General features: G+C 43.4%; 1 protein-coding gene across 4 annotated transcripts in view; it reads right to left on the bottom strand.

Annotated features, from left to right (window-relative positions):
* The window catches only part of SMTN (smoothelin), a 777537-nt gene that overhangs the window by 386137 nt on the left and 367582 nt on the right, over positions 1-23818 (bottom strand). For 3 of the 4 annotated variants that reach the window (XM_069214660.1, XM_069214658.1, XM_069214659.1), the window contains 2 exons: positions 7374-7780; positions 814-883 (listed from right to left, as the gene is read on the bottom strand). In XM_069214660.1, coding sequence (XP_069070761.1) covers positions 814-883; positions 7374-7780 — 477 coding nt within the window. The remainder of the gene's footprint in view (positions 1-813; positions 884-7373; positions 7781-23818) is intronic. The other variant, XM_069214661.1, reaches the window with a different exon arrangement.

Raw genomic sequence — 23818 nt, forward strand, 5'->3', positions numbered from 1 at the left:
GGCAACATCTTTTAACAGTACGAAAAACTGCAGAAGGCCTTGACAAAATGTAGGGGTCTACAGTTCATTGACATGGTGGACACAATTGGACAGAATTAAAAAGGCAGTTTTCTATAAAACTATCTTCAACTCACTAGAGGCCATTCATTCAAATGGTTTATGGCCTAAAAACAACACTTAGTTCTAAAACTCTGTGTGCCATTGTGAAATTGGGAGAAGCAGGTGTAAAAGACAAAACCCCCCTTAAACATGTGTAAAGAAAACAAAATTTAACCTTTGAATTTCTGTAATCACCTGATGCTGCCAGTTAGACCCTGAAAGACAACATCCCTGATGTTGGTCAAGTAAATAAGAATCAGTAGATGTGGATGCTGCATCAATAAGCAAGTGGTAGGATTAGGAGTAAAATGACCCAGACATGTTGAGAAATGGGGAGGTGATTCCCTTTGGCAAGCATACTGCAGGTTTAATTCTTCAACAAAATCTAGTATTTTAGATCCCCACCACCGCAGACCCACAAAACAAGTGTAAACATGATCGTTATCTTTGGGATCTCTAAATCAAGAACTAGCTTGTCCACCTGAAACCCCTAATTATCCTTATATTTGGAAACTGAGGAAAGATTTATCTGAGATTTGGACACACGCATACAAAGAACATTTAATGAACAAATGTCATTGCGTTCAACACACCTCTCTCTTATAAAAACATACTTCTGTTGGTTGGGCAGTGCAGTAAAAACACTATAAATGTCATAGAACATTCAATTCAAGCATTACATAAAGAAAATGGAGAAAAGGACATTTCTTATACCAGTTTTTATCTTCTCCACGGATGGCCCCATAGATGTCTTGGATATGTTGCTCTTGTCCACATCACTGATCTGAAAAAAAATGGAATGAGCCTAAATATGGAAATTTTACATCATACTTAGAAACCGAGACAAAGAAAGGCCATGAAATACCTGAACATTGTTTCCATCAAATTGTAGTAGGGGGTACATTAGAAAGGGACTCACTGGTCTCACACTACAGTTTTGACACAGCAATAGTGCATTTTGCAATGCTCTTAGTTTGTTTTTACCAAGTTTATTGTGTGTAACAATATATATATATATATATATATACACACATATATATATATATATACACATATACACACACACATATATATATATATATATATGGAAAATGTCACTTACACAGTGTACATCAGTTCGTGGCATGCAGTGCTGCAGATTCACATGCTATGCATATCCCTTCCGACATCTAGTGTTGGGCTTGGAGCGTTACAAGTTGTTTTTCTTCGAAGAAGTCTTTTTAGAGTCACGGGATCGAGTGACTCCTCCTCTCGGTTCCATTGCGCATGGGCATCAACTCCATTGTAAGATTGTTTTCCCGCAGAGGGTGAAGAAAGGAGTGATAGCGCATAGACATATAAAGAGATGTCCATGCAAATGTAAATGTATATACATATGTACAAATGTTAGAAACTTAAACGACTACAGGCTTCCGGGGTGAGGGAGGGTGCATGTGAATCTGCAGCACTACATGGCCACCAACAGATGTACACTGGATAAGTGACATTTTCCGTTCAATGGCATGTGTAGCTGCAGATACACGTGCTATGCATAGACTACAAAGCAGTTAGTCCTCCCAAAAAGCGGTCGCAAGCCTACAGGAGTTGAAGTTGTTTGGAATAAAGTCCTTAAGACAGCTTGACCTACAGTGGCTTGTTGCTGTGAGCATACATAAACACAATAGTGTTTTGTTAATGTATGAGGAGTTGACCATGTAGCTGCTTTACACATGCCAACCATTGGTATGTTTCCTAAAAAAGCCATTGTTGCACCTTTCTTTCTTGTAGAATGTGCTTTAGGAGTGATCAAAATGTGTCTCTTTGCTTTGATATAACATGTTTGTATATATCTAACAATCCATCTTGCTAAACCTTGCTTTGATATAGGATTGCCTGTATGTGGTTGTTGGGAAGCAACAAAAAGTTGCTTTGTTTTCCAAAAATCTTTAGTTCTGTCTATTTAGTACATAAGAGCTCTTTTGAGATCTAGGGTATGAAGAGCTCTTTCTGCCACAGAATCTGGCTGTGGAAAGAAGACTGGCAATACCACTGTTTTTTGATGTGTAAAGGAGGTACTACTTTTGGTAGAAATTTTTTATTTGTTCTTAGTACAACCTTATGTTTGTGCACTTGGAAATAGTGTTCTTCAAGAATGAATGCTTGTATTTCACTAACTCTTCTGAAAGAAGTAATAGCCACAAGGAAGGCGACCTTCCATGTTAAAAATTGAATTTGGCAAGAGTGCATGGGTTCAAAAGGTGGTCCCATGAGTCTTGTAAGTACAATATTTAAATTCCATGATGGAACAGGTGGTGTTCTAGGTGGAATGGTGCGTTTGAATCCTTCCATGAAGGCCTTGATAACAGGAACTCTGAATAGAGAAGTATGTTGAACAGTGTAAGTATGCAAATATTGCAGTGAGGTGTATTTTAATAGATGAAAAAGTCAAATGTAATTTCTGTAAATGTAGTAAATAGCATTCAATATCTTGTATAGATGCTGTAAGTGTATCTATGGTTTTAGTTTGACAATAGTAGACAAATCTTTTCCACTTATTCACGTAGCACTGTCTAGTAGTAGGTTTTTGTGCTTGTTTAATTACTTCCAAATATTCTGATGGAAGATTTAAGTAACCAAATTCTATGACTTCATGAGCCAAATCGCTAGATTGAGAGCATTGGGGGTTGGATGCCTGATTTGACCTTTGTTTTGTGTTAACAAATCTGGTCTGTTTGTGAGTTTGGAGTGAGGTACTACAGATAGGTCTAATAGTGTTGTGTACCAAGGTTGGCATGCCCATGTTGGTGCTATGAGTGTCATGTTGAATGACGTAATTTGTTGACTATAAATGGAAGGAGTGGGAGAGGGGGGAAAAGCGTAAGCAAATATCCATGACCAACTGATCCATAGAGCATAGCCTTTGGATAGGGGATGTGGGTGTCTGGGTGCGAAGTTTTGGTATTTTGCAGTTTCGCTTGTAGCAAATAGATCTATGTCTAGTGTTCCCCACCTTTGAAAGTACCTTTGAAGTACTTGGGAGTGAATCTCCCATTCGTGTGTTTGTTGGTGATTTCTGCTGAGGAGATCTGCCAAGTGATTGTCTATCCTTGGAACGTATTGTGCCAGTAAATGAATTTGATTGTGAATTGCCCATTTCCAAATTGCTTGGGCTAGAAGGGACAGCTGAGATGAACGTGTCCCTCTCTGTTTGTTGAGATAATACATGGTTGTCATGTTGTTTGTATTTATGAGAACATTCTTCTGTTTGAAAAGAGGTTGAAATGCTTTTAGGGCAAGGTACACAGCTAATAATTCTAAGTGGTTTATGTGTAGCTGTTTCTGTTTGACATCCCATTGCCCTTGAATGTTTTGATTGTTTAGGTGAGCTCACCAACCAATCATTGATGGAGCTGTTGTAATTATGGTCTGAGGCACAGGGTCGTGAAACGACCGCCCCTTCATTAAATTGCTGCGATTCCACCATTGAAGGGACATATGTGTTTGGCGGTCCATCAACACTAGATCTTGAAGTTGACAGTGTGCTTGTGACCATTGTTGTGCAAGGCACTGTTGTAAGGGCCTCATGTTTAATCTCGCATGCGGGACTATTGCTATGCAAGATGCCATAATTCCAAGAATCTTCATGATAAATCTTACAGTGTATTGTTGATTTTGCTGTATGAGTAGTATTAAAGTTTGGAAAGCTTGTATCCTTTGCATATCTGGATACGCTAGAACTAGTTGAGTATTTCGGATAGCACCTAGATACGGTTGTATTTGTGCTGGTTGAAGGTGCAAGTTTTGGTAATTTAAAGAAAACCCTATTATGTGCAGAGTTTCTATCACATAATAAGTACGTTTTTGGCCTGGTGTAAGATTGCTTGATTTTATTAGCCAATCGTCCAGATATGGAAAGACATGGATGTGCTGTCTTCTTAAGTATGTCGCTACTACTGCTAGACACTTTGTGAACACCCTTGGAGCTGTTGTTATGCCAAATGGCAACACTTTGAACTGGTAGTGTTTTTCTGCTATGACAAACCTGAGGTATTTTCTGTGAGATGGGTGGATGGGTATGTAGAAATACGCATCTTTGAGGTCTAGAGCAGTCATAAAATTGTGTTTTTGCAGTAGTGGAATAACATCTTGCAGAGTTACCATGTGAAAATGCTCTGACAAGATGTATATATTGAGAGGCCTGAGGTCTAATATGGGCCTGAGGGTGCCATCTTTTTTGGGAATTAGGAAGTATAGTGAGTATACTCCTGTATCTTGTTGGGACTGTGGAACTTATTTTATTGCTTGTTTGAACAGTAGAGATTGTACCTCTTGTTGTAACAGAACTGTATGTTCGGGGGACAACTTGTGATATCTTGGCGGAATGTATGGAGGGGCGGATATCAATTCTAGGCAATAGCCATTGCGTATAATTGATAATACCCAGTTGTCTGTGGTGATGTTTTGCCAATGAGAATGGAACTGCTGTAGTCTTACCCCCACAGGAGAAGTGTGGAGTGGAAGGGAGGGAAGGAAGTCACTGTTTTGGTTGTGTTGTTTCTTTAGAGGTTTGGAATTTACCTCTATTTCTAAAGTATTGACCTCTATAGGATCTTCTAAACCCACCTCATTGATACTGGGTTTGTTGTGGTTGCTTTGTTTGGGAGGTGGAAGCCTCTGAGGATTGTGGTTTGAAACCTACTCAAAACTGTGGCCTGCGAAATGAACCTCTATATGGGGTGGTGTACAAAGCGCCCATTGCTTTTGCAGTATCCGAGTCCTTTCTCAGTATTTCAATAGTGGTATCCACTTCTGGGCCAAAGAGGTGCTTTTTATCAAAAGGCATGTTAAGTACAGCCTGTTGAGTTTCTGGTTAAAAACCAGAGGAGCGCAGCCATGCATGTCTTCTGATTGTGATGGCAGTGTTTACGCTCCTTGCAGCTGTATCAGCAGCATCAAGGGCCGGACTTATTTCATTATTACTAATCGCTTGCCCCTCTTCTACTACTTGCTGTGCCCTTGTCTGGTGCTCTTTTGGGAGATGCTGTTTAATATCCTGCATCTCATCCCAATGGGCCCTATCATAGCGGGCTAGCAGTGCCTTAGAATTTGCAATTCTCCACTGATTTGCTGCCTGTGTAGCAACTCTTTTCCCTGCTGTGTCAACTTTTCTGCTCTCCTTATCAGGAGGAGATGCATCTCCTTAAGACTGGCTATTTGCACTCTTTCTTGCTGCACTGACTACCACTGAGTCTGGAGGGGCCTGGTGAGTAATGTAATCTGAGTCAGAGGGTGCAGGCTTATACTTTTTATTGATTCTAGGTGTGATAATCCTAGATTTTACAGGCTCGCTAAAACTTTGGTCTGCATGTTTTACCATGCCTGGTAACATTGGGAGACACTGGTACCTGGAATGTGTAGAAGATGGTGTATTAAATAAGAATTCTTCTTCCAATAGCTCTGAATGCATGGTTGCCCCATGATAAGCTGCTGCCCTGGATATGACGTGGTTTTATGCAGTGGTATCTTCTGGTGGAGAAGGTGTTGATGGGTAAGTATCTGGGTCATTATCTGGGATGGAATCAGGGTCATAAAGAGCCCACGGGTCTGCTGTATCTCCCTGTGAATATAATGAAACTGTTGGCGAAAGCATTGGTGGTGGGCTGTTGTGAGGTGAGGCAGATAATTGTGAAGAATGAGGAGGAGAAGTATGAAGAGGTATTGTTTCTCCTTTTGCACCTTTGCTGGTGGCTGTACAGAGTCCAGCTCCTCTTGGAAAGCCAGCTTTCTTTTTGTTTTTAATGGAGGTGCAGTGATAATTCTTCCGGTCTCTTTATGGATGTGTTTTCTGGATTCTCTCATCCATAATTTGTAAAATGGGCTAAATGTCAGGCTCTTCCTCAGAGGTTTTATGTGATTCTCTAAATTTTTTGGAAAGTCCTTGTTCCTCTGTATATTAGGGTTTTTTCGTCCCAAAAAGGTATTGGAGGGTCTCGGCTCCAAAGCCGACTGCCGAATTTTCGACTCAGAAGAGTGGGCTTTTTTACTGGGAGTCCCAAACTGAGCCTTTGACAGATTTACTCTACTCCGAAGTAGACTGAGGAGTGGCCTTTTTCGGCGCCGACCTTGAAGGACGGTCGCCGACAGTCTGTTTTCGGGCCAAACCATGGCCTTCCTGCAGTGGTGTACCCAAGGCCTTTAATTGTCTTTTGTGCAGGGGTGTAAGGACAGACATACATACTGTCCCAGCTGTGATGGGTCTGTCGTCCTCCGATTCCTGTTTGGAGTCTGTGTCTCGGATGGCGACTGCTGTCTGCGCCTGCTCTTTTACAGCAACATCGAGATGTTCACTGCTTTTCGGCGCCATTTTGAGGCTTCTAGCTCTGCGATCTCCTAAGGTATTCTTTGAACGAAATGATCGACATGCCTCACAATTTTCCTCCCGATGGTCTGGAGAAAGGCACAAATTACAAACCAAGTGTTGGTCTGTATAGGGGTACTTCGTGTGGCACCGAGGACAGAATCAGAATGGATTCAGATCCATCAGGCTTTCCACGCAGTAGGCCCGAATAGGCCCGAGTTGGGCGCACGCCCCCCAAAGGGCAAAAAAGAAGGTTCCGACAGTACTACCGATTCGATGCTAGATGGAAAACGCGATCAAAACAATACCGACGAATAAGAAGGTTTTCTAAGGTTTTCCGATGAATCTTGGAGCAAGAGGAAACATGTCTGAACCCGACCGCGGAAAGAAAACAATCCAACAATGGAGTTGATGCCCATGCACAATGGAACCGAGAGGAGGAGTCACTCGATCAAATGACTCTAAAAAGACTTATTTGAAGAAAAACAACTTGTAACACTCCGAGCCCAACACTAGATGTCAGAAGGGATATGCATAGCATGTGTATCTGCAGCTACACGTGCTATCGAACATATATATGTACACACACAAAATCATATACACATATATGTGTACAAACAGATACACACTGAAGATGTAATGAAGAGTTATTTGCTTCACTGTACGAACAGCAAGTTTGCAAAAGATAAACCACATTGACCAGAATGCAATGGGAAGGCTACTGAGAAGAGTTTCACTTGAACACCACAGCTCAAGGAAACTAGTGAGTGCCAGTCTTGTTTTGTGTGCAACCACAGAGGTGGAGCGCGTGTGCGCACGCACACACACACACACACACGCAACATTTCTTGGACTGCATTCACAGAAATGGTATTTGGGCATCACAGGTTACACCAGTCTTTACTAGGCGTAGATGTTTGTGATTTCCAGTTCTTACCTTGCTGGTTTGAGCCATGTTGTGAGGAACTGGCTCTTTCTTGGTACACTCCACTGAATATAAAAGACCACTGTCCACTGCTGTTGATCCTATAGAAACTTGTGCAGATTCATCATCATCCTTTTCAAGGTCTATGCAACTTATCTCTTCTTGGTAAGAACTTGAATTGCCTTCTGTCTTTTCTTTTCCATTAGACTCCTCACTAGATGTACTATCATGACTTTTCATTTGCCAGGAAGAGTTACAAGATCCCTGAATGTTGCATTTTTCTGAATTCTTCTGGTCTTGATCAGAGTCTTTACCCAAGGAGCTGGGATCTGTACTATCCAATGATGTCAAAGGCTCAGGTGTAGATGAAGAAAGCTGGTCGGGGAGAGGGTCTAGAAAAAGCATACCAGTGGCAATTTCTGTGAAAAGAGATAACAAACATACAACTCTGCATAAGACATTAACACGTTTCCAAATATTTAACTACCACCATTTAACTTCCCCCACCCCCTTCATATGGAGATATTGAAGGAATAAATTGCTATGCAAGGTCAACATGTGAAACTTCACACAGCACCACTAATTCTTTGGCGGTTTAGAAATAATGACATTAGAAGGCAAATCTTGCTATATTGTAGGAGTTTTATTTTGGGGGGTAGTTCTATGTTAGTAATAAAATAATACACTATGACAAAGAAAGAGAAACCTAGAAGACAACTTGCATCAGACCTTCACGGAGGAGCAGATTATCTCTGCGCACAAATAGAGGCAACTGTGCTAAGCCTGGGACAACATAAATGTACAGATGTTAACTCCAAGAAGATCATGCATACCGGAAAGCACATAAACATATGGAATGCCCAATACTATTTGAATTTACCGGGCAGCAGTCATTTTGCCACATATTCAAATTAAAAAGAACCTAGTGGGACTCCAAGAAAATAAAACGTCTCCTTTGAGGATGAAAAAGGGCAAATGAGAAAGCATATGTCAGACTCAGTCTATATTGTGCTTCCATGGTAACTGCACATTTGGATTTTTTAAGTCAGCAAGCTGCTTCCTTTAAAAACTTTACACCTTTGGAGTATGCTTGCTGATAAGCAACTCAAACCATCTTCTCCCAAAAGAAATGCCTGATGCGTTCAAGAAAAGTTGCACTGAACGTGCAACAAGTTCTTTTCAAGTGGATGGCCACCCATAAGGACAGACTTACACAGCTTAAACTCAGAAAAGGTCTAGTTCAGCCAACCAGTTTCCAAATAAATCATATTTCACCCTCATGTATATTTTCTTTGAATTCATGGGCAGTGAAATATTTCTGTGACTTTTTAGGATTCTGAACATAAAGACAGAATTTCCAACAAAGTACCTTGACAGAAAACAATAAGCTATGATTTCATCAGGCAGAAACCCAATATCTTATGCAAGATTGTCTTAAAGGATTTTTTCAGATAGGCTCTTGCCCTTAGCAAAGATCTAAAGTCCAGAACAATGGCTCTTAACCTGTGATCCAAGGATCCCTGGGGGTCCACAAATCCTACTCAAAGGGTTTGAGGCTGTGCTACCAATTTAAATGATATTAAAATTAATTCATTAGGATGAACAAGCATATATAAATAAAGAAGCAAAAATTAAAATTTGAAATCTTTTTCTATATTTGATTGTGAATTAAACCAAATATTTCAATATTTCACCAATTGTTAGGTGTATACTTGCTTAGTAGTTTTTTGTTTTGTTCTGAGGTTCAAATCATAGAAATTGCTTAGGCCAGGGTTCCCCATTTTCCTATAATGACTCAGTGGGGCTCTTCGGATTCCAGTAATGATTCACTGGGGGCAGAGGATCAACGGAAGTCAAAAGGTTAAGAACCAATGGTCTAGACTAAAAGTGTGTCTCTAATTCTTTTATATTCTGAACTCGAATTCTTTATTGATATTTCTTTCTTTAAATATACACAACTCTTCTGCCTAGTACGCATCTTATGAGATCTATATGGTAGAGGAAGAGCAAATTAGTATGACAAATAAGGACTAAAAAGCAGTGAGGAAGGGATTAGACTTTGCAGTCCACCCAAAGAGAACACACAACACCTTTGTTTGTCAGACATCAGCTAATCAGGCTTGGTGGAGTAAATGTCATACTTACTATGAACATCTACTCTATGGAGTGCACTGAGGTCAATTTAAGCACAATTTAAATTAATTCTCTTTATAGTTACCACACTGTAGCCTTGCTTCCATTAAATAATTTCATTATGAAACAATCCTGTACAAAACCTTAAATTGAAACAAGTCACCCCAAGGATGGCAGACATTTGCACAACTGTCTATTCCTCTCCTAATCTCCACACCACGCTGCTCATTCACAGCAAAATTAATCTAGCAGCCTCTCCCATATGTGGACATAATTAAAACACTGTCTGATATGATTCTCTTCTATACAGCCTATTACCATAAAGTTACTGTGCTAGGACTTTTCTACTTTTTTCCTTTTTCCTCTGGGCAGTTCACGTACACAGCTGCATCCTATGCTTTACTGATTGTTGCTGGCCCAGTGGAAACTAAATTACTTTTACGTACAAACCATTACCATGGCAGACATATCTGCAAAAACTAACAACTGTGCCACAGTAAAGCTTGAATATTAACCTCCAGGGGAGGGAATATATTGTCCTAACACAAACATATGCTTCAAGCCTGAAAAGCAAACAGATCCAATTCTTTTCAGCGCAGATAGAGAGGGCTAGAAAAAAAAGGCTGGGCTTTGCCTTCAAGGAGGCTCATTTCTAGAAAACTTAGAACAATGAACATTTCGAACTTGCTTTTAATTGGGACTTAGGAGAAACCTGGGCTTCCTTTTCTAAGCCATCTACTAGTTTTCAACATGTCTGTTAGGTAAAGGCTAAATTACTGAACTTTTAAGATTAATAACGATTTTGCATTTTTAATCCCCCGAATGACTCTCTGGACACAAATTAATCCCTACATTGTATGTCACAGCATGTTCCTAAAACATGCACTACCTCTAACCAATTCTACTGATGGCCTGTCCTTGTAAGAATGTTCTCTGAAGGAAATGAATAAGGTGATTTTTTTTTTACTGACTGAAAAAAAAAATGAACCATAATTCTGAAATCATGGCATAATAATGTTTACAGACAGTAGAAATATAACTATTTTCATTGAGATCTCCCATTGATATAAATAGTATGACATACTGGTTATGACCCATTATGCTTCCTTCTCTGAGAGGTGGCATACCAGAGCAACATTTCCCACAGAGCCGCCTGTGGTGGGTTCATCATACGTGCACATGCTCTATCGAGAGTGAAATGTTATGTTTAATTGTTCAGTTCATTAATTGCAGATGTTATGTGTAGTTGTTCAGGACATTAGTTGCTGCGCTTCCGTGGACTGACTTAGAGAATTTGTTCCTCCCTGTTTGCAGCCACAGAAAGGGAAGGAAATGTTTCCTGTCCACACTTTGACTTGGTGTTCTAGATGGATGGACAAAAGGGTTTAAGAGCCAGCCTCACTGGCCTGAGTTCTACGACATCAGGAGAAATGTTTTGGTTTTTTTCCTGGTGACCAGTGGGCACCTGTTCACAGGTTTAAAAGCTGTACTCCCAGCACTTTCAAGGAATTGTAAATAGTCAAGAAGAACTATAGATTCTTGTTGATGTTACAGTTGGCCCTTGAAGAGATTGGCTTAGTTTTACCGCTGTAGTAGGGCCTGTCTCATGTTGGCTGTGCAATTTTATCTAACTGTCCATGGATTTTGGCACCACAATACGTTTAGTTACGTTTGTTCTGTTCACACCCAAGGGAGACCAAAAGGGTATATGAGAACATACAATTCAGTAGAGCCTGGAACCTGCACAGTGAAACTTCATTTAGAAATTGCAAGATGTGTATCAACTGGATAAGTCATAGATTCCTTTCCACTGACAAATACACTTTGATGCCTATTTTATTTGGGCATATTGTAGGAAAATCATATTAGTGCTCGGTGAAAGAAAGGATTGCTACTTATTCGAGCTAGGCCACACTCTTCAAAGCTTCAAAAATTGTCATAAATGTCTTGTTGGTCTGTGAAATGGTTGGTACTTACTGAAACCACTTATCTGCATATGGTAGAAGTTTATAGGGATTCTTATGCCCATGCTAAAACCTAGATTTCACAGATAGGCTACCATCAGGATCATAAACTTGGGGAACGCACTAGGGCAGATTCCAAGCAAAATGGTTGGACTTTCAACTGTGAATGTTGGTTCGTCACATTAAAATTAAAATATTGCATTGACAGCATCAGTATACATGAGTAGGTCTCTTTGGCATGTACAAATGCAAAAAGACCGTTATAATCTGTAGATGGTAGAATGTCTTGGCGTGTGATCTGAAGTATCATAAGTAGCTTTTCTACATCTCTGTTTGGTTCAATGGCTTGTAAACTGGTAACTTGTTTGACAAAAAATGTATGGTCATGAAATAGCATAGCCAGAATTCTGGTTCGACCTCTGGTCAGAATGATGTGCTTTGTAGTCAACCATGTCTTCTTGACCACTCCATTAGCAAAGTGCTGAAACATGTTGTAGTCAAGTCCATGGAAGCATCAATAATGGCCAACAAGACCCCTTTACCTTCACTTAGTACAGCTTTGTCCTGCTTTTTTCTGTCCTTCCGGAGGTTTATCTAGAACGGTCAGAAAAGTTATGTCACAGATGCTCACAGTATATAGCCAAGATGGTTGTAGCAAGGGATATCTTGCTTGATGCAGCAGCAAAAGCATTTACCCATGGCCTTCAACACCTCCTCGACTCTCCATCATCGTCCACATGCTGCTATTTAGGGTGAGGCTGGATTCTCCAATCCTCTTTGAGCTGAGATCATGAAATCGGTCTTAATTTGATCATTGGAATGCTCCGAGAATTTTTTAAGGCCATATTTGTTCTCCAAGTGTACAACAATTGTTTTAACTAACAGGTTACTTACCTTTGGTAATGCTCTTTCTGGGAGATAGTCTATCTAACTGCAGATTCCTCGCCTTGTGAGTATTCCCCGGTGTTAAACTGGATCCAGACAAATTTAGAACAGTACTCCTGCACACCAGTATGTGGCATTGTGCAGTTCCACAATGACTTCGTTCCACTTCAGACGTGACAAGCAGAGCAGCATATAAGCTCTATCCATGAATGCTGACGTCAGTTACTTTCTTAGGTTCTTCGAGCTCTCTGACACAAAGCCCATCACCAGACTGGCTTGACCAATGCGTACATCTCTCGACTGGGACCTATTTAGAATGGGGAGGCGGAAGGGTTGTTGAGTAATCTGTGGTTAGATAGATTATCCACCAAAAAGGGAGTTACTGACGGTGAGTAACTTGTTCTTCTGATTGATACTTCTAACCACAGATTCTGCAAATCGTGAATAGGATACCATAGCAGTACCTCCCCACGTGGAGGGCCTGTGAACTGGCTAAGACTAAAACATCCTACAGGACCAAGTAGGCAAAATGCCCCTCTCTATAAACCCAACTCTTGTGGCAGCAGTGCATTGTGAATCTATGTACCAACGCCCATGTAGCTGCCTGACAAATATCCTGGACAATCACTCTGCATGCCATCACAGTGATGGCATCCTTGACTCTTGTGGAATGAGCCTCTGAGCCCTCTGGAGGCTGGCTTTTAGCAATGCCTAGCAAATCTCAATACAGACAACAATCCATAGGAGGATGGTCAGTGTTTGCACTACCTTTATCTTCTTTACCCTGGAAAACCCCTCAAGGAGCTGATAGTCTACCGAATGTTCTAGTGTGCGATCTGTATAAAAGCTTAGTGCTCTCTTGAGTGAAACAATGGAGTCTCTTTTCCTCTTTGACAGGATGACATGGAGCAAAAAATGCCGAAAGGGTAATTGGCTGCCAAATGTGAAACAGTGTTACAACTTTTGGTAGAAAAGAAGCTTGGATCCTTAACACCAGCTTGTCAGGAACAAACATGGTATGAGGTAGATGGACAGGAAGAGCCTGAAGCTTGCTCACATGTCGAGCTGACATAAGGCAATGAGGAAGACCGCCTTGACAGACAGGAGACATAAGGGATAACTGCATCACCTAAAAAGGAGTACACATTAAAAACAACTAAGAACCAAAGTTAAATCCCACTATGGCATCGCAAAGGGCGTCGGTGGAAAGAAATGCTGCAAACCTTTAAAAAATCTTATCTGGTTATTTAAACCACGAGGGCTGCTCTGGAAACTTAAAAAAATAATAATAATAATCAGACTGTGCCAACAAGTAGCCTTTATCAGTGCCCAAATCAAGTGCTTGTTGGGCCAGGGATGAAACAAGCAACAACACATCAGACAACTTGGCTTGCAGAGGGGTCATTCTGGCGAGTGTTGCACTAAACAGTTAACTTGTCCCAATGACTGGCGTACACCGATTTTGTGGAGGAATAACTCACTACCAAAATGACATCGCTGACCTCGGGAGGAAGGCCTAATGAGATCAACTGTCGCCACTCAATATCCTAGCATGGAGGGAGAGACTGCACAGGCCCATGTGCAGTGCCCTGCTGCTGCAAACTGGCAGCATGATAGGACCACAGATGCTGATGGCCAGGAGTTCTGGGCACCACACACTCCTGGCATAATCAGGTGCCACTTGGATGACTTGGGCCCAGACACTCCTGATCTTTTTCAGAAATCTGGGCAGGAAACACTGCAGCTAAAAGGCAAAAAGGAGTCGAGAGGCCACACTCTAGACAGATTGTGTGTTTGATAAAGAGCCTCCTTGGGAACTTAAATACACCAAACACAGACATTGCACCTTCTTGGCAGTGGTGAAAGCATCGAGCCAGGGTTCTCACCATTGATGCAAGATGCTCTGTGCCACCTCTGGGTGTAACTGCCATTCATGGCGCGTTAATTGTTGGCAGCTGGGTTTGGGCACCCTGGCAATTAGAGATAACGCCAGGATATACACTACCCACCTCCAGAGGCACAGAACCTCCTGAAACATGACCGATTACCAGCACTATCTTGTTTCTTGCAGTACCACATGACGGTGATGTTGTCCAAGAGCACCTGCACCAGTCTTCCTCAGATGGTACTTAGGAAGGCCTTCAAAGAATGCAAAACTAACCCTAACATGGTGAAGTGGAGTCAACCTCCCACCAAAGACCACAGGCCTCGTATTTCCATCTCTCTCACATGGCTTCCCAACCCAAAAGCAATGCATTTGTCTCCACTGTCAAACCTGGTTGGAGTAAGGAGAGAGGTCTGTCACTGACCCACTTACTGTCCAGCAGCCACCACTGCAGGTCTTTTGCAGCCTCCTCTGGAACCTGGATACAATCCAAAAGATTCCCCTAGTGCTGTGTCCACTGGGACTTTAGGTACCTATGCAGAGTCACATATGCCACCTCGCATGTGTCACTAGCCTCAGAATCATCTGCCCTGAGATCCAGGACAGAGGCTGAAACACCAGGATCATAGCCAGAATGTCCTCAACTCTCCATTCAGGGGAAAGAAAATAAATAAATCACAAAATCGTGCCAGATCCAGAACTGCTCCAATAAACGGAAACATCTGAGAAAAAATGTGTTGCTTACCTGTAACTGCAGTTCTATAACATTGGTATCTTTTATATGTTCACACACTTGAACCATTCCCCATCATCAACTGGGAATCCCCAGTACATTAAAATAGCAGGATGTACAACACACAGTATATAATCCAGAATGGTCAAAGGCCTGAAACAATATAGTCCATTTAGTAACACATCCAAGTCTTTTGTAAGAATCCAAACTTCAGCCAATGAGCTGGGAGTGTAGGCACTCATACTCACCCAAAAGGACACCTTAGCTCAGATTTTAAAGCATAAGTTTGAGAACAGAATAAAATGAACCTCTGACCAGGAGGGTGGGTCACATGTGAATATATGAAAGATATCAATGTTGGAGAAATGGAGTTACAGGTAAGCAACTCATTTTTCTCCAACATTGGATCTTTTATAAATTCAGATGCTTGAATGAGAATAGCAAGCAATACACATTATAGAATAGAACAAAGCAGGAAGCAGGCTCACCTTTACTGATATAGGTTTCTCAGGACTGCCTGTCCCACTGCTGCATCAGCTTCTATACCAACCTCTACGGAGTAATGCTTCATGAACATGCAGATATCTTTCAAGGGTACTCCAGCACAGAGTGCTGGTGTTAAAGCCATGCCCCCAGTGGAATGTGCCCTCACTCCTACCTGAGGAAGACGCTTGGCTTTGTAAATACTGGCTGAGAGCCAACAAGCTGTCCCCCGGTTGGACAGGGTTTGACCTTTTCGTGGTTGAGCAAATGATACAAATAGCTGGTCTAATGTACGTATGTCCTTTGCCTTATCCATATAGAGTTTGAGGCATCTATGCAAGTCTAAGCAACGTAATTATCTTTCTGCTGGTAAGGATGGATTGGGAAAGAAGGTTCTAAGAATGACTTCCTCATTTAAATGGAAGTCAATAAACACCTTAACAATGACTTTAGGCTTGGTTCTGAGTATCACTTTGTCCTAGTGAGCCAGCAAAAACATTCTCTGATGGTGAATGCCTGAATCTCTCCTACTCTCCTAGCCAATGTCAGAGCCAAGAGTAGTGCTGTCTCCCATGAAACAAATTTTAAGTCAGCTCTATGTATCGACGTAAAATGAGGTAACATCACCTGAATGTGGACTGAATTGAAGGATGCAGAAGAACTGGAAAAGCTGTGAAGAGACCTTTCATAAATTGTTTAATGATCCTTGGGGAAAATAAATTAGTTGAACTGTCAGTCCTTCTAAATCTGGAGACTGCAATCGATTGGACCCTGACTGAAGAATATTTGAGACCACTTTTTGCCAAACTTTACAAATATGGCAGATCTGTGAAGGTTTATTTGAAGAGGTGATGACCATTATTCCTGCACCGCAGAAACAAGCATCCTGGGCCCAGCTTTCGTGTTGCTAAAGTCACCGTCTGGCCATGGTAGCCCAGACATGGGTGCCTTGCTCATTATTCCACCGGATTAAAGCTAGCCTGGCTGATGAGGGGTGATAACCCAAGACTGGTCCCAGGATTCTTGTTTCCAGTCCAGGGTGGACCTGGCCTGATAGTTCGTGCTGGAATGTTCCCATGGGGAACAGGGTCAAGAATTATTTGCATATGGCTGGGTCCAAACCGAGGTGGCATGGTGAGCAGAACAATGGATTAAACCCAAATCTGTGACTGGGGTGAGTGTTTGAAAAGTTTCAGCACTCCGTTCATCACCCTTTTGTGTTCATTGAGGTTACTGCCATACAGGAAATTCTCTGGGCCAGATTGTCAATACGTTTGCTATCCTAGCCAGACAACATTATTGGGGACTTGATTCTTCTTTGAGCCGCTAAAGCAATTACTGAATCCAGCCTAGAATGACCAGTGAGGCAAGCTGGAGCTAAATCATGGGCTTTGTATTTCTTTTCCACGTGAAGTATCACAGCTGGAACGATGGCAGGTGTATTCATTAATTTCACACCTTCTGACCAGCCACAATTAAGAACAAATATATATTTAACTGCTCTTTAGAGTCATACAGGAATCATGGTTTATCCACAGTGGTCATTGGTAGGGTGAATTTCTGGATAGCTGTAGGAAGCTGGCTCTGTATACACTATATCAAAATGAGATATAGGGGGTCATTCAGACCCCGGCGGGCGGCTGGAGCCGCCCGCCTGGCGGGAACCGCCGAATGACCGCACCGCGGTCAAAAGACCGCGGCGGCCATTCTGTGTTTCCCGCTGGGCTGGCGGGCGACCGCCAGAAGGCCGCCCGCCAGCCCAGCGGGAAACCCCTTCCCACGAGGACGCCGGCTCCGAATGGAGCCGGCGTAGGGGGAAGGGTGCGACGGGTGCAGTGGCACCCGTCGCGTATTTCAGTGTCTGCATAGCAGACACTGAAATACAAGGTGGGGCCCTCTTACGGGGGCCCCTGCAGTGCCCATGCCATTGGCATGGGCACTGCAGGGGCCCCCAGGGGCCCCGCGGCAATCCCCTACCGCCATCCTGTTCCTGGCGGGAGACCCGCCAGGAACAGGATGGCGGTAGGGGGTGTCAGAATCCCCATGGCGGCGGAGCGCGCTCCGCCGCCATGGAGGATTCCCCCGAGCAGCGGAAACTTTCAGTTTATGACCGCGGCTGAACCGCCGCGGTCAGAATGCTCGAGGGAGCACCACCAGCCTGTTGGCGGTGCTCCCGTGGTCGGTGACCCTGGCGGTCACCGGCCGCCAGGGTCAGAATGACCCCCATAGTGTGCACAGAGTCCAGGGGTTCCGTAGAGGCTTGACAGAGGCTAAAGTAGTCAATACTAATGCTCTCTTTTGTGGTAGTGTGGTTGAGCAGTTAGGGTTATCAGAGGGTAGTGCAAAGCATTTGTTGTACACACACACAGACAATAGAAGAAGCACACACTGAATGACTTAACTCCAGACCAATGTTTTTTTTATAGCAAAAGTAACTTGTCAATTTATTTTTAGAACCACAAGATTCAAGTTGCAGATATGTACTTCAATAGATTCGTATTTCACACATGTATCAACAGTACTTTGTTTGAAATATTGGCAATAATCTTTTTTTAAAATGGACACAATGCAATTTTCAGAAACAGTTCCTGGGGGGAAGAAAAGTTAGATCGTTTTGCAGGTAAGTACAACACTTACAGTTCCAGTCTCCGGGGATTAGGAAGTCCACAGGTTGGGGTTCAAGTTAACTCCAAACACCCACCACCAGCAACAAGGGGCCGGTCGGGTGCAGAGGTCAAAGTGCAGACAAAATTAACATGGGCTCCTATGGACACTAGGGCACTCGGTTTCAGATCTGCAGGAAGGTAAGTACCCGTGTCTACAGAGGGCAGACCTGGGGGGGTTTAAAGGAGCACTGAGGGAGCCACAAGTAGGCCCCAAACATACACCCTCATCGGCACTGGGGCAACCAGGTGCAGGGTGCAAACATGTTGTCGGGTCTCAAATGATTCTCTATGAGGGGACCCACGGGTTCACTCAGAGGCTGCAGGCAAGGTCCAGTCGGTTGTCTCGGGCAAACCACAGGCAGGACAGGGAGAAGGGCTGCCTGCTGAATGTTGCTGCATCAGTTGTCGGTTTCTCCAAGGCCTGGGGGCTACGGATTCAGTGGGCCTTTAGGCGTCAGATATCTTCGTCCAGAGCTTTCACTGTCAGGGGGGCCCTCGGGATTCCCTCTGCTGGCGTCGCTGTGGAGGGGTGGAAAGATCAACCCAGGGTGGGCACTTGCTCAGAAATGCCAGGGGATCCCCTCTAGCTGGTTGGACTACTTGGACAGGGGCTGTGGACGTCAGGTGCAGAGTGGTTAGGACCCACGCTTTCGGAGTGAGGTGGGAGTCCTTGGTCATTAGTTTCTTCTTGGACAGGGCCGCTGTCCACTGGAGTTCTTGGTCCTTTTGGGTGCAGGGCAGTCCTCTGGAGCTTGGCAGAGGTCACTGGTCCCTCTGGATGTGTTGCTGTTCTTTTGCAGGTTCTTTGAAGCAGGAGACAGGCCAGTAGGGCTGGGGCCTAATCAGTTGTCTTCTTCCTTCTTATCTGCTGGAGTTTCAGCTCAGCAGTTCTTCTTCTTGTTAGGTTGTCAAGAATCTGGTGAGCTGGGTTTCAGGGAGGCTCTTCAATCCTAGACTTAGGGGCGTTTTAGGCGTCAGAGGGCAGTAACTAATGGCTACTGTTCCTGAGGGTGGCTACACCCTCCTTGTGCCCACTCTTTTGGGAGGGGAGCACACACCTGATCCTACTGGTCCCTGTCCTCCAAACCAAGATTGAGGATTCTGCAGGGAGGGGGGGGGGGTCACCTCAGCTCTGGACACCTTGTTTTCCCTAATTTTCCCGCCGGACTTGCTGCCAAAAGTGGGGCAGGAACCTCCACTAACTGGAGTGCACTGAGGCACTGTAATCAGAGGATTGAGACTCACTGCCAGGTGTTACAGTTCTTGTAGGGGGGAGGTGTGAAGCACCTCCACCCAGGACAGGCTTTGTTTCTGACCACAGAGTACACACAGGTTCTCAGACCACGAGGTCAGAAACTTGTCTGAAAGTGGCAGGCTGGCACAGACCTGTCAGTCCTACACTAGAAGTTTTGCTAACATACAGGGGGCATCTCTAAGATGCCCTCTGTGTGCATTTTTCCATAAATCCCACACTGGCATCAGTGGAGGTTTATTGTGCTGAGAAGTTTGATACCAAGCTTACCAGTATTCAGTGAAGCCGTTATGGAGCTGTGGAGTTCATAATGACAACTCCCAGACCGTATACTCAATATGGCTACACTGCACTTACAATGTCTAAGAATGGACTTAAACCCTGTAGGGGCATAGTGCACCCTGCCATAAGGCTGTAAGGCATGGTAGAGGGAAGTCTTACCTATGCCACAAGCAGTAGTTTGTGGGAATGGCACCCTGAGAGGGGTGCCATGTCGACTTTGCCTTTTTCTCCCCACCAGCACACACAAGTTGCAAGGGCAGTGTACATGTGCTTGGTGAGGGATCCGCTAGGTTGGCATAATACATGCTGCAGCCCTAGGGGACCTTCCTTGGTCACAGGGCCCTTAGTACCATGGGTACCTTTCACAAGGGACTTAACTGTGTGCAAAGGGTGTGCCAACTGTGGAAACAAAGGTACAGATTTTGGGAAAGAACACTGGTGCTGGGGTCTGGTTAGCAGGAGCCCAGCACACTTTCAATTAAAATTGGCATCAACACTAGGCACAAAGTGTGGGGGGGAGGAACCATGCCTACAGTTGCACTTTCCTACAGTATCTCAATCAATCAACTAATGAAATGTAGAGATATCATCCGTAGCATCTTGTGAAATTGCCCCATCGTTTCCACTTGGTATAATAAACTGTTGGCCATTATCATCACTGTCTTGTGGTAGTTCATATTCCTCCTTTTATAACTTAGTAGGCAGAACCATTGAAGTAAACATCATCCATGTCTTCTCCATGGTTGGATCCCTTTGGGGTTGGAGGAGAGGGTAGCGGTGATGGCTGCCTAGGAGGTGAAATTGGAAAAACAGCAGGATGAGGAGGTGAGAGAGTGGGATCAGCAGGTAATCCCATATTAGGATCATTGGCTGGTTGTTGCGGTAACATCTTAGTAAAAGTATCCATCATTTGTTGCAAGGTTGATATGAAGGCATTTGGCACGTGGACAACATCTGACTCTCTACAATACTTAGGAAGCTTCTGTTTTAAATCCGATCAAGTACTTCCAAACTTGCACTCCAGCTGGCACACACATGCACTGCAGGACTCCTCATTGTCCATTGCATCCTCTTCAAAATCTGAGACGTATCTCCCATCCAAATGAGTTGCTCTGTCAGCTGTGAGACCGACATCACTAGCCTGCTTTTCCTGGTCTGACTGAAATAATTGAACTGGAGGCACATCCATCACCCTCAAAGGTAAAAAACATTTTCTCCCATGTTTTTCATTGACTGCGTGGCTGCCAACGGCGATGCCATCAAACGCATGGTCATCGTCAATGGTATGTTCCTCGTCGACGGTCTCCTCGCCGTCATGCTCGGCAGCGATGGTGTCATTGTTGACTGTGTAGACATCGACAGTGCCAAAGTTGACAGTATGTTCGTCGTTGACGATGGAGTTAAAGTTTATGACGTCAATGTCGACAAAATTTCCTTTAAAGACTTCCTCTTTTTTGCCACAGGTGAGTCTCTGTGGTACTTAGCTCTGCTTTTCAGCAGAGGAGGTGGCTGTAAGTGCTATTCCAAATAGATAATGCTCAGGAAACTGCAAAAGTCTCCTCTTCTGTGCTGCCTTCATGGGAGAACTAGGCAGGGGGAAGGGGGGGGGGGGGGGGGTTGGGTTGGGTGCTTCTCACAGAATCTTCCCTCAAAGGGGGGGGCATCTCCTTTAGATGGAGGAAATTTCTCTTTATTCATTAGACATAATGCAAACCTCCTTACACTGTCCTTAAGAGTCTTAGGAGAGAGACTTACAGATCTTGCAATCCACTTATGTTCAGGGTAAAGACAAACATACAATGAGTGTGGATCCTCAGTGTAAATTTACTTGCTACCACAAGATAAACAGCTTTTAAAAAGAGACCTCTTCTCCTTGTCAGCCATGGTGACAGTAGGAGACACTTACTTATCAGATCTCCCTAGTCCACAAAGAGAAAAAATCTTGCCTAATAATCCCCCAAAGTACAGAAGAGCTCAAAAAAGGGCTAGTTCAAATCCAAGGCAGACCAAAATGGAAAGAACTTCAGGTTCACTGAAAGGTTAGAGCAAAGCTCTGACAAAAGACTCGCTCGCACACAACATGCAGTAGAAATCTGAGCTACGGTGGCCTCTGGGTGCGTAGGGGTGCTTAAGCTTCCACCTCACTGGCTGATGTATGGATTCTTTCAAATGAGGTGGATGTGTTGCTAAACAGACTGCGATGTTTTATGCCTATGGCAATTTTGAATTATACTGTATGTTGGATTCTGCTCATGTAATGTACCAGGTATTCTCAGCCTGATGATGGGGAATGATTCAAGCATGTGAATATATAAAAGATCCAATGTTACAGAAGTAGTCAGATGTACCTTTGGCATTTGGATAGTGAACTCCAATGATGCTAGGAGGTTTGCCGTTTTCTGAATTGCAAGTAGCACCCATGGCCCTGCAGGTCAGAGATACGAAAATAAGCATCCTTCAGGTCCAAAACCACCATCCAGTATCCGAGGTTTGGAGCAGAAGGGACTGAGGCTAAAGTGAGCAATATGAATATGTCATTCCTCAAAAAGGCTTTGAGAGTGCAAAGATGTAAGTCTGATCAGTGGTTCACTTAAGGATGGCAGATAATTTGCTCATTCAAAACATTTAAAAAACAAAGATGCTCCTCTGTGCCACACCGCAGAAGCTCTCCGCTATCCAAAAAATACCCGTCATTTGTTGTCTCTCAATCATCAAAGTTAAAACATGAGGGATATTTTTGACTCTGGCTTGAGGATGGAACTCTCAGTGAATCAAAAAGCGAGTTCCTCCTATTACCTGAAACCTTTAGCTTGTGCTCAGAAATTCCTTTCTATTCAAGGACCATCTGGCTTTTGTATCTAGGACTACAATCGGTGTGTCAAACAAAACTACTGTAATACCTCATATGCAGATCTCAGACAATATATGCTGCTTTGCTTACAAATGGAACAGAACCAGACCATTTACATTGGTAATAATCTCCCAAAAAGGAAGTGCATTTCCCACTTAATGCATGGTCTCAACCAGCTGTCAGTTAAGCTCATTCAAGCTCTTATAGTCAGTCTATAAAGATATGTGAATGTGCCAGGCTACATGCAGACTAGTAGCTCTTTTTACTAAACCCTAGATAGCATTGGTCAAGACATAAATGCTTACCGAATGTCTCCAAGGTTAAGCACAGCCTCTTGACAGGTAGCAACATATTTTATCAGGCTGTGATTGACTCAAATTAATTCACTGATGAACTTTATAAAACTAGCAACCTGCTACATTTAAGGAAAACAAATACAAACCCAGTGTTTTAGTGCCACCATTTATTCTTGATACCCGGGCTCTTAAGTTCTTGAAGGCGCTAAGTGAGTCTTAAAAGCACTAAAAATACTTTGAACGGAATAAGATAAAAATGTGACTGGTGACTCTTGCTACCTGGTCCAAATTTAAAGGGAGAATAAAAAGAAATATCAAGGAACTATTTGCTGGGATCTTGAATAGGCTGGACTGTTGACCTACCACTAGATTTAGAGCCAGCAGTCATCCAGAAGAAGATAGGCGAATGCAACATCAGTGGTTTTACACTGGAAACAATGCATCCCTGTCCTCTAACTGTACTTGCCTCTGCTGTGAAACGTTGCAGTCCATGGTAACATTTCTAATCTCTCTATGAGCCGTGGGAGGCTAAGATGTCCAGCGGGTACTCAAACCATGTTGCTCTTGGGCTACTCCTCGTCTAGTCACAGCACTAGGGGAATCATTCCAAAGGAGGGACCTGTGGGAGAACCACCATGGAAGATGATTCCAGCGCAAGCCTCTATGAAGGCTTATTGGTAATCTAGGGCACTCTCCCCAATAGAAAAAAACATTCCAACCCAGACAAGCATTAAGCTTGCCAAAACCTCCACCTCAGCCCTGGCATTTAGTCTATCAAGCAAGTCACTTCTTGGCGCAATGTGAAACAAACAATTATAAAGCTCTACTAGGTAATGTACTACCAACTAAAAGCGTCAAGAGACCATGCTTACAGTGGATTCATCCACTTAACAGAAGCACTCAAGCCGGTGAACTAGGTCACTAGACTTACTACAGGATTCACCCTGTAAAGACTACCGTACACACTGAAGGACATGGTTGTGCTATTGAGTAAGCCAGAAAACATAGGGAACGAGAGAGAATTCAA

The sequence above is a fragment of the Pleurodeles waltl genome, chromosome 11 (genome assembly GCF_031143425.1).
Source record: "Pleurodeles waltl isolate 20211129_DDA chromosome 11, aPleWal1.hap1.20221129, whole genome shotgun sequence".
Lineage (NCBI taxonomy): Eukaryota > Metazoa > Chordata > Amphibia > Caudata > Salamandridae > Pleurodeles > Pleurodeles waltl.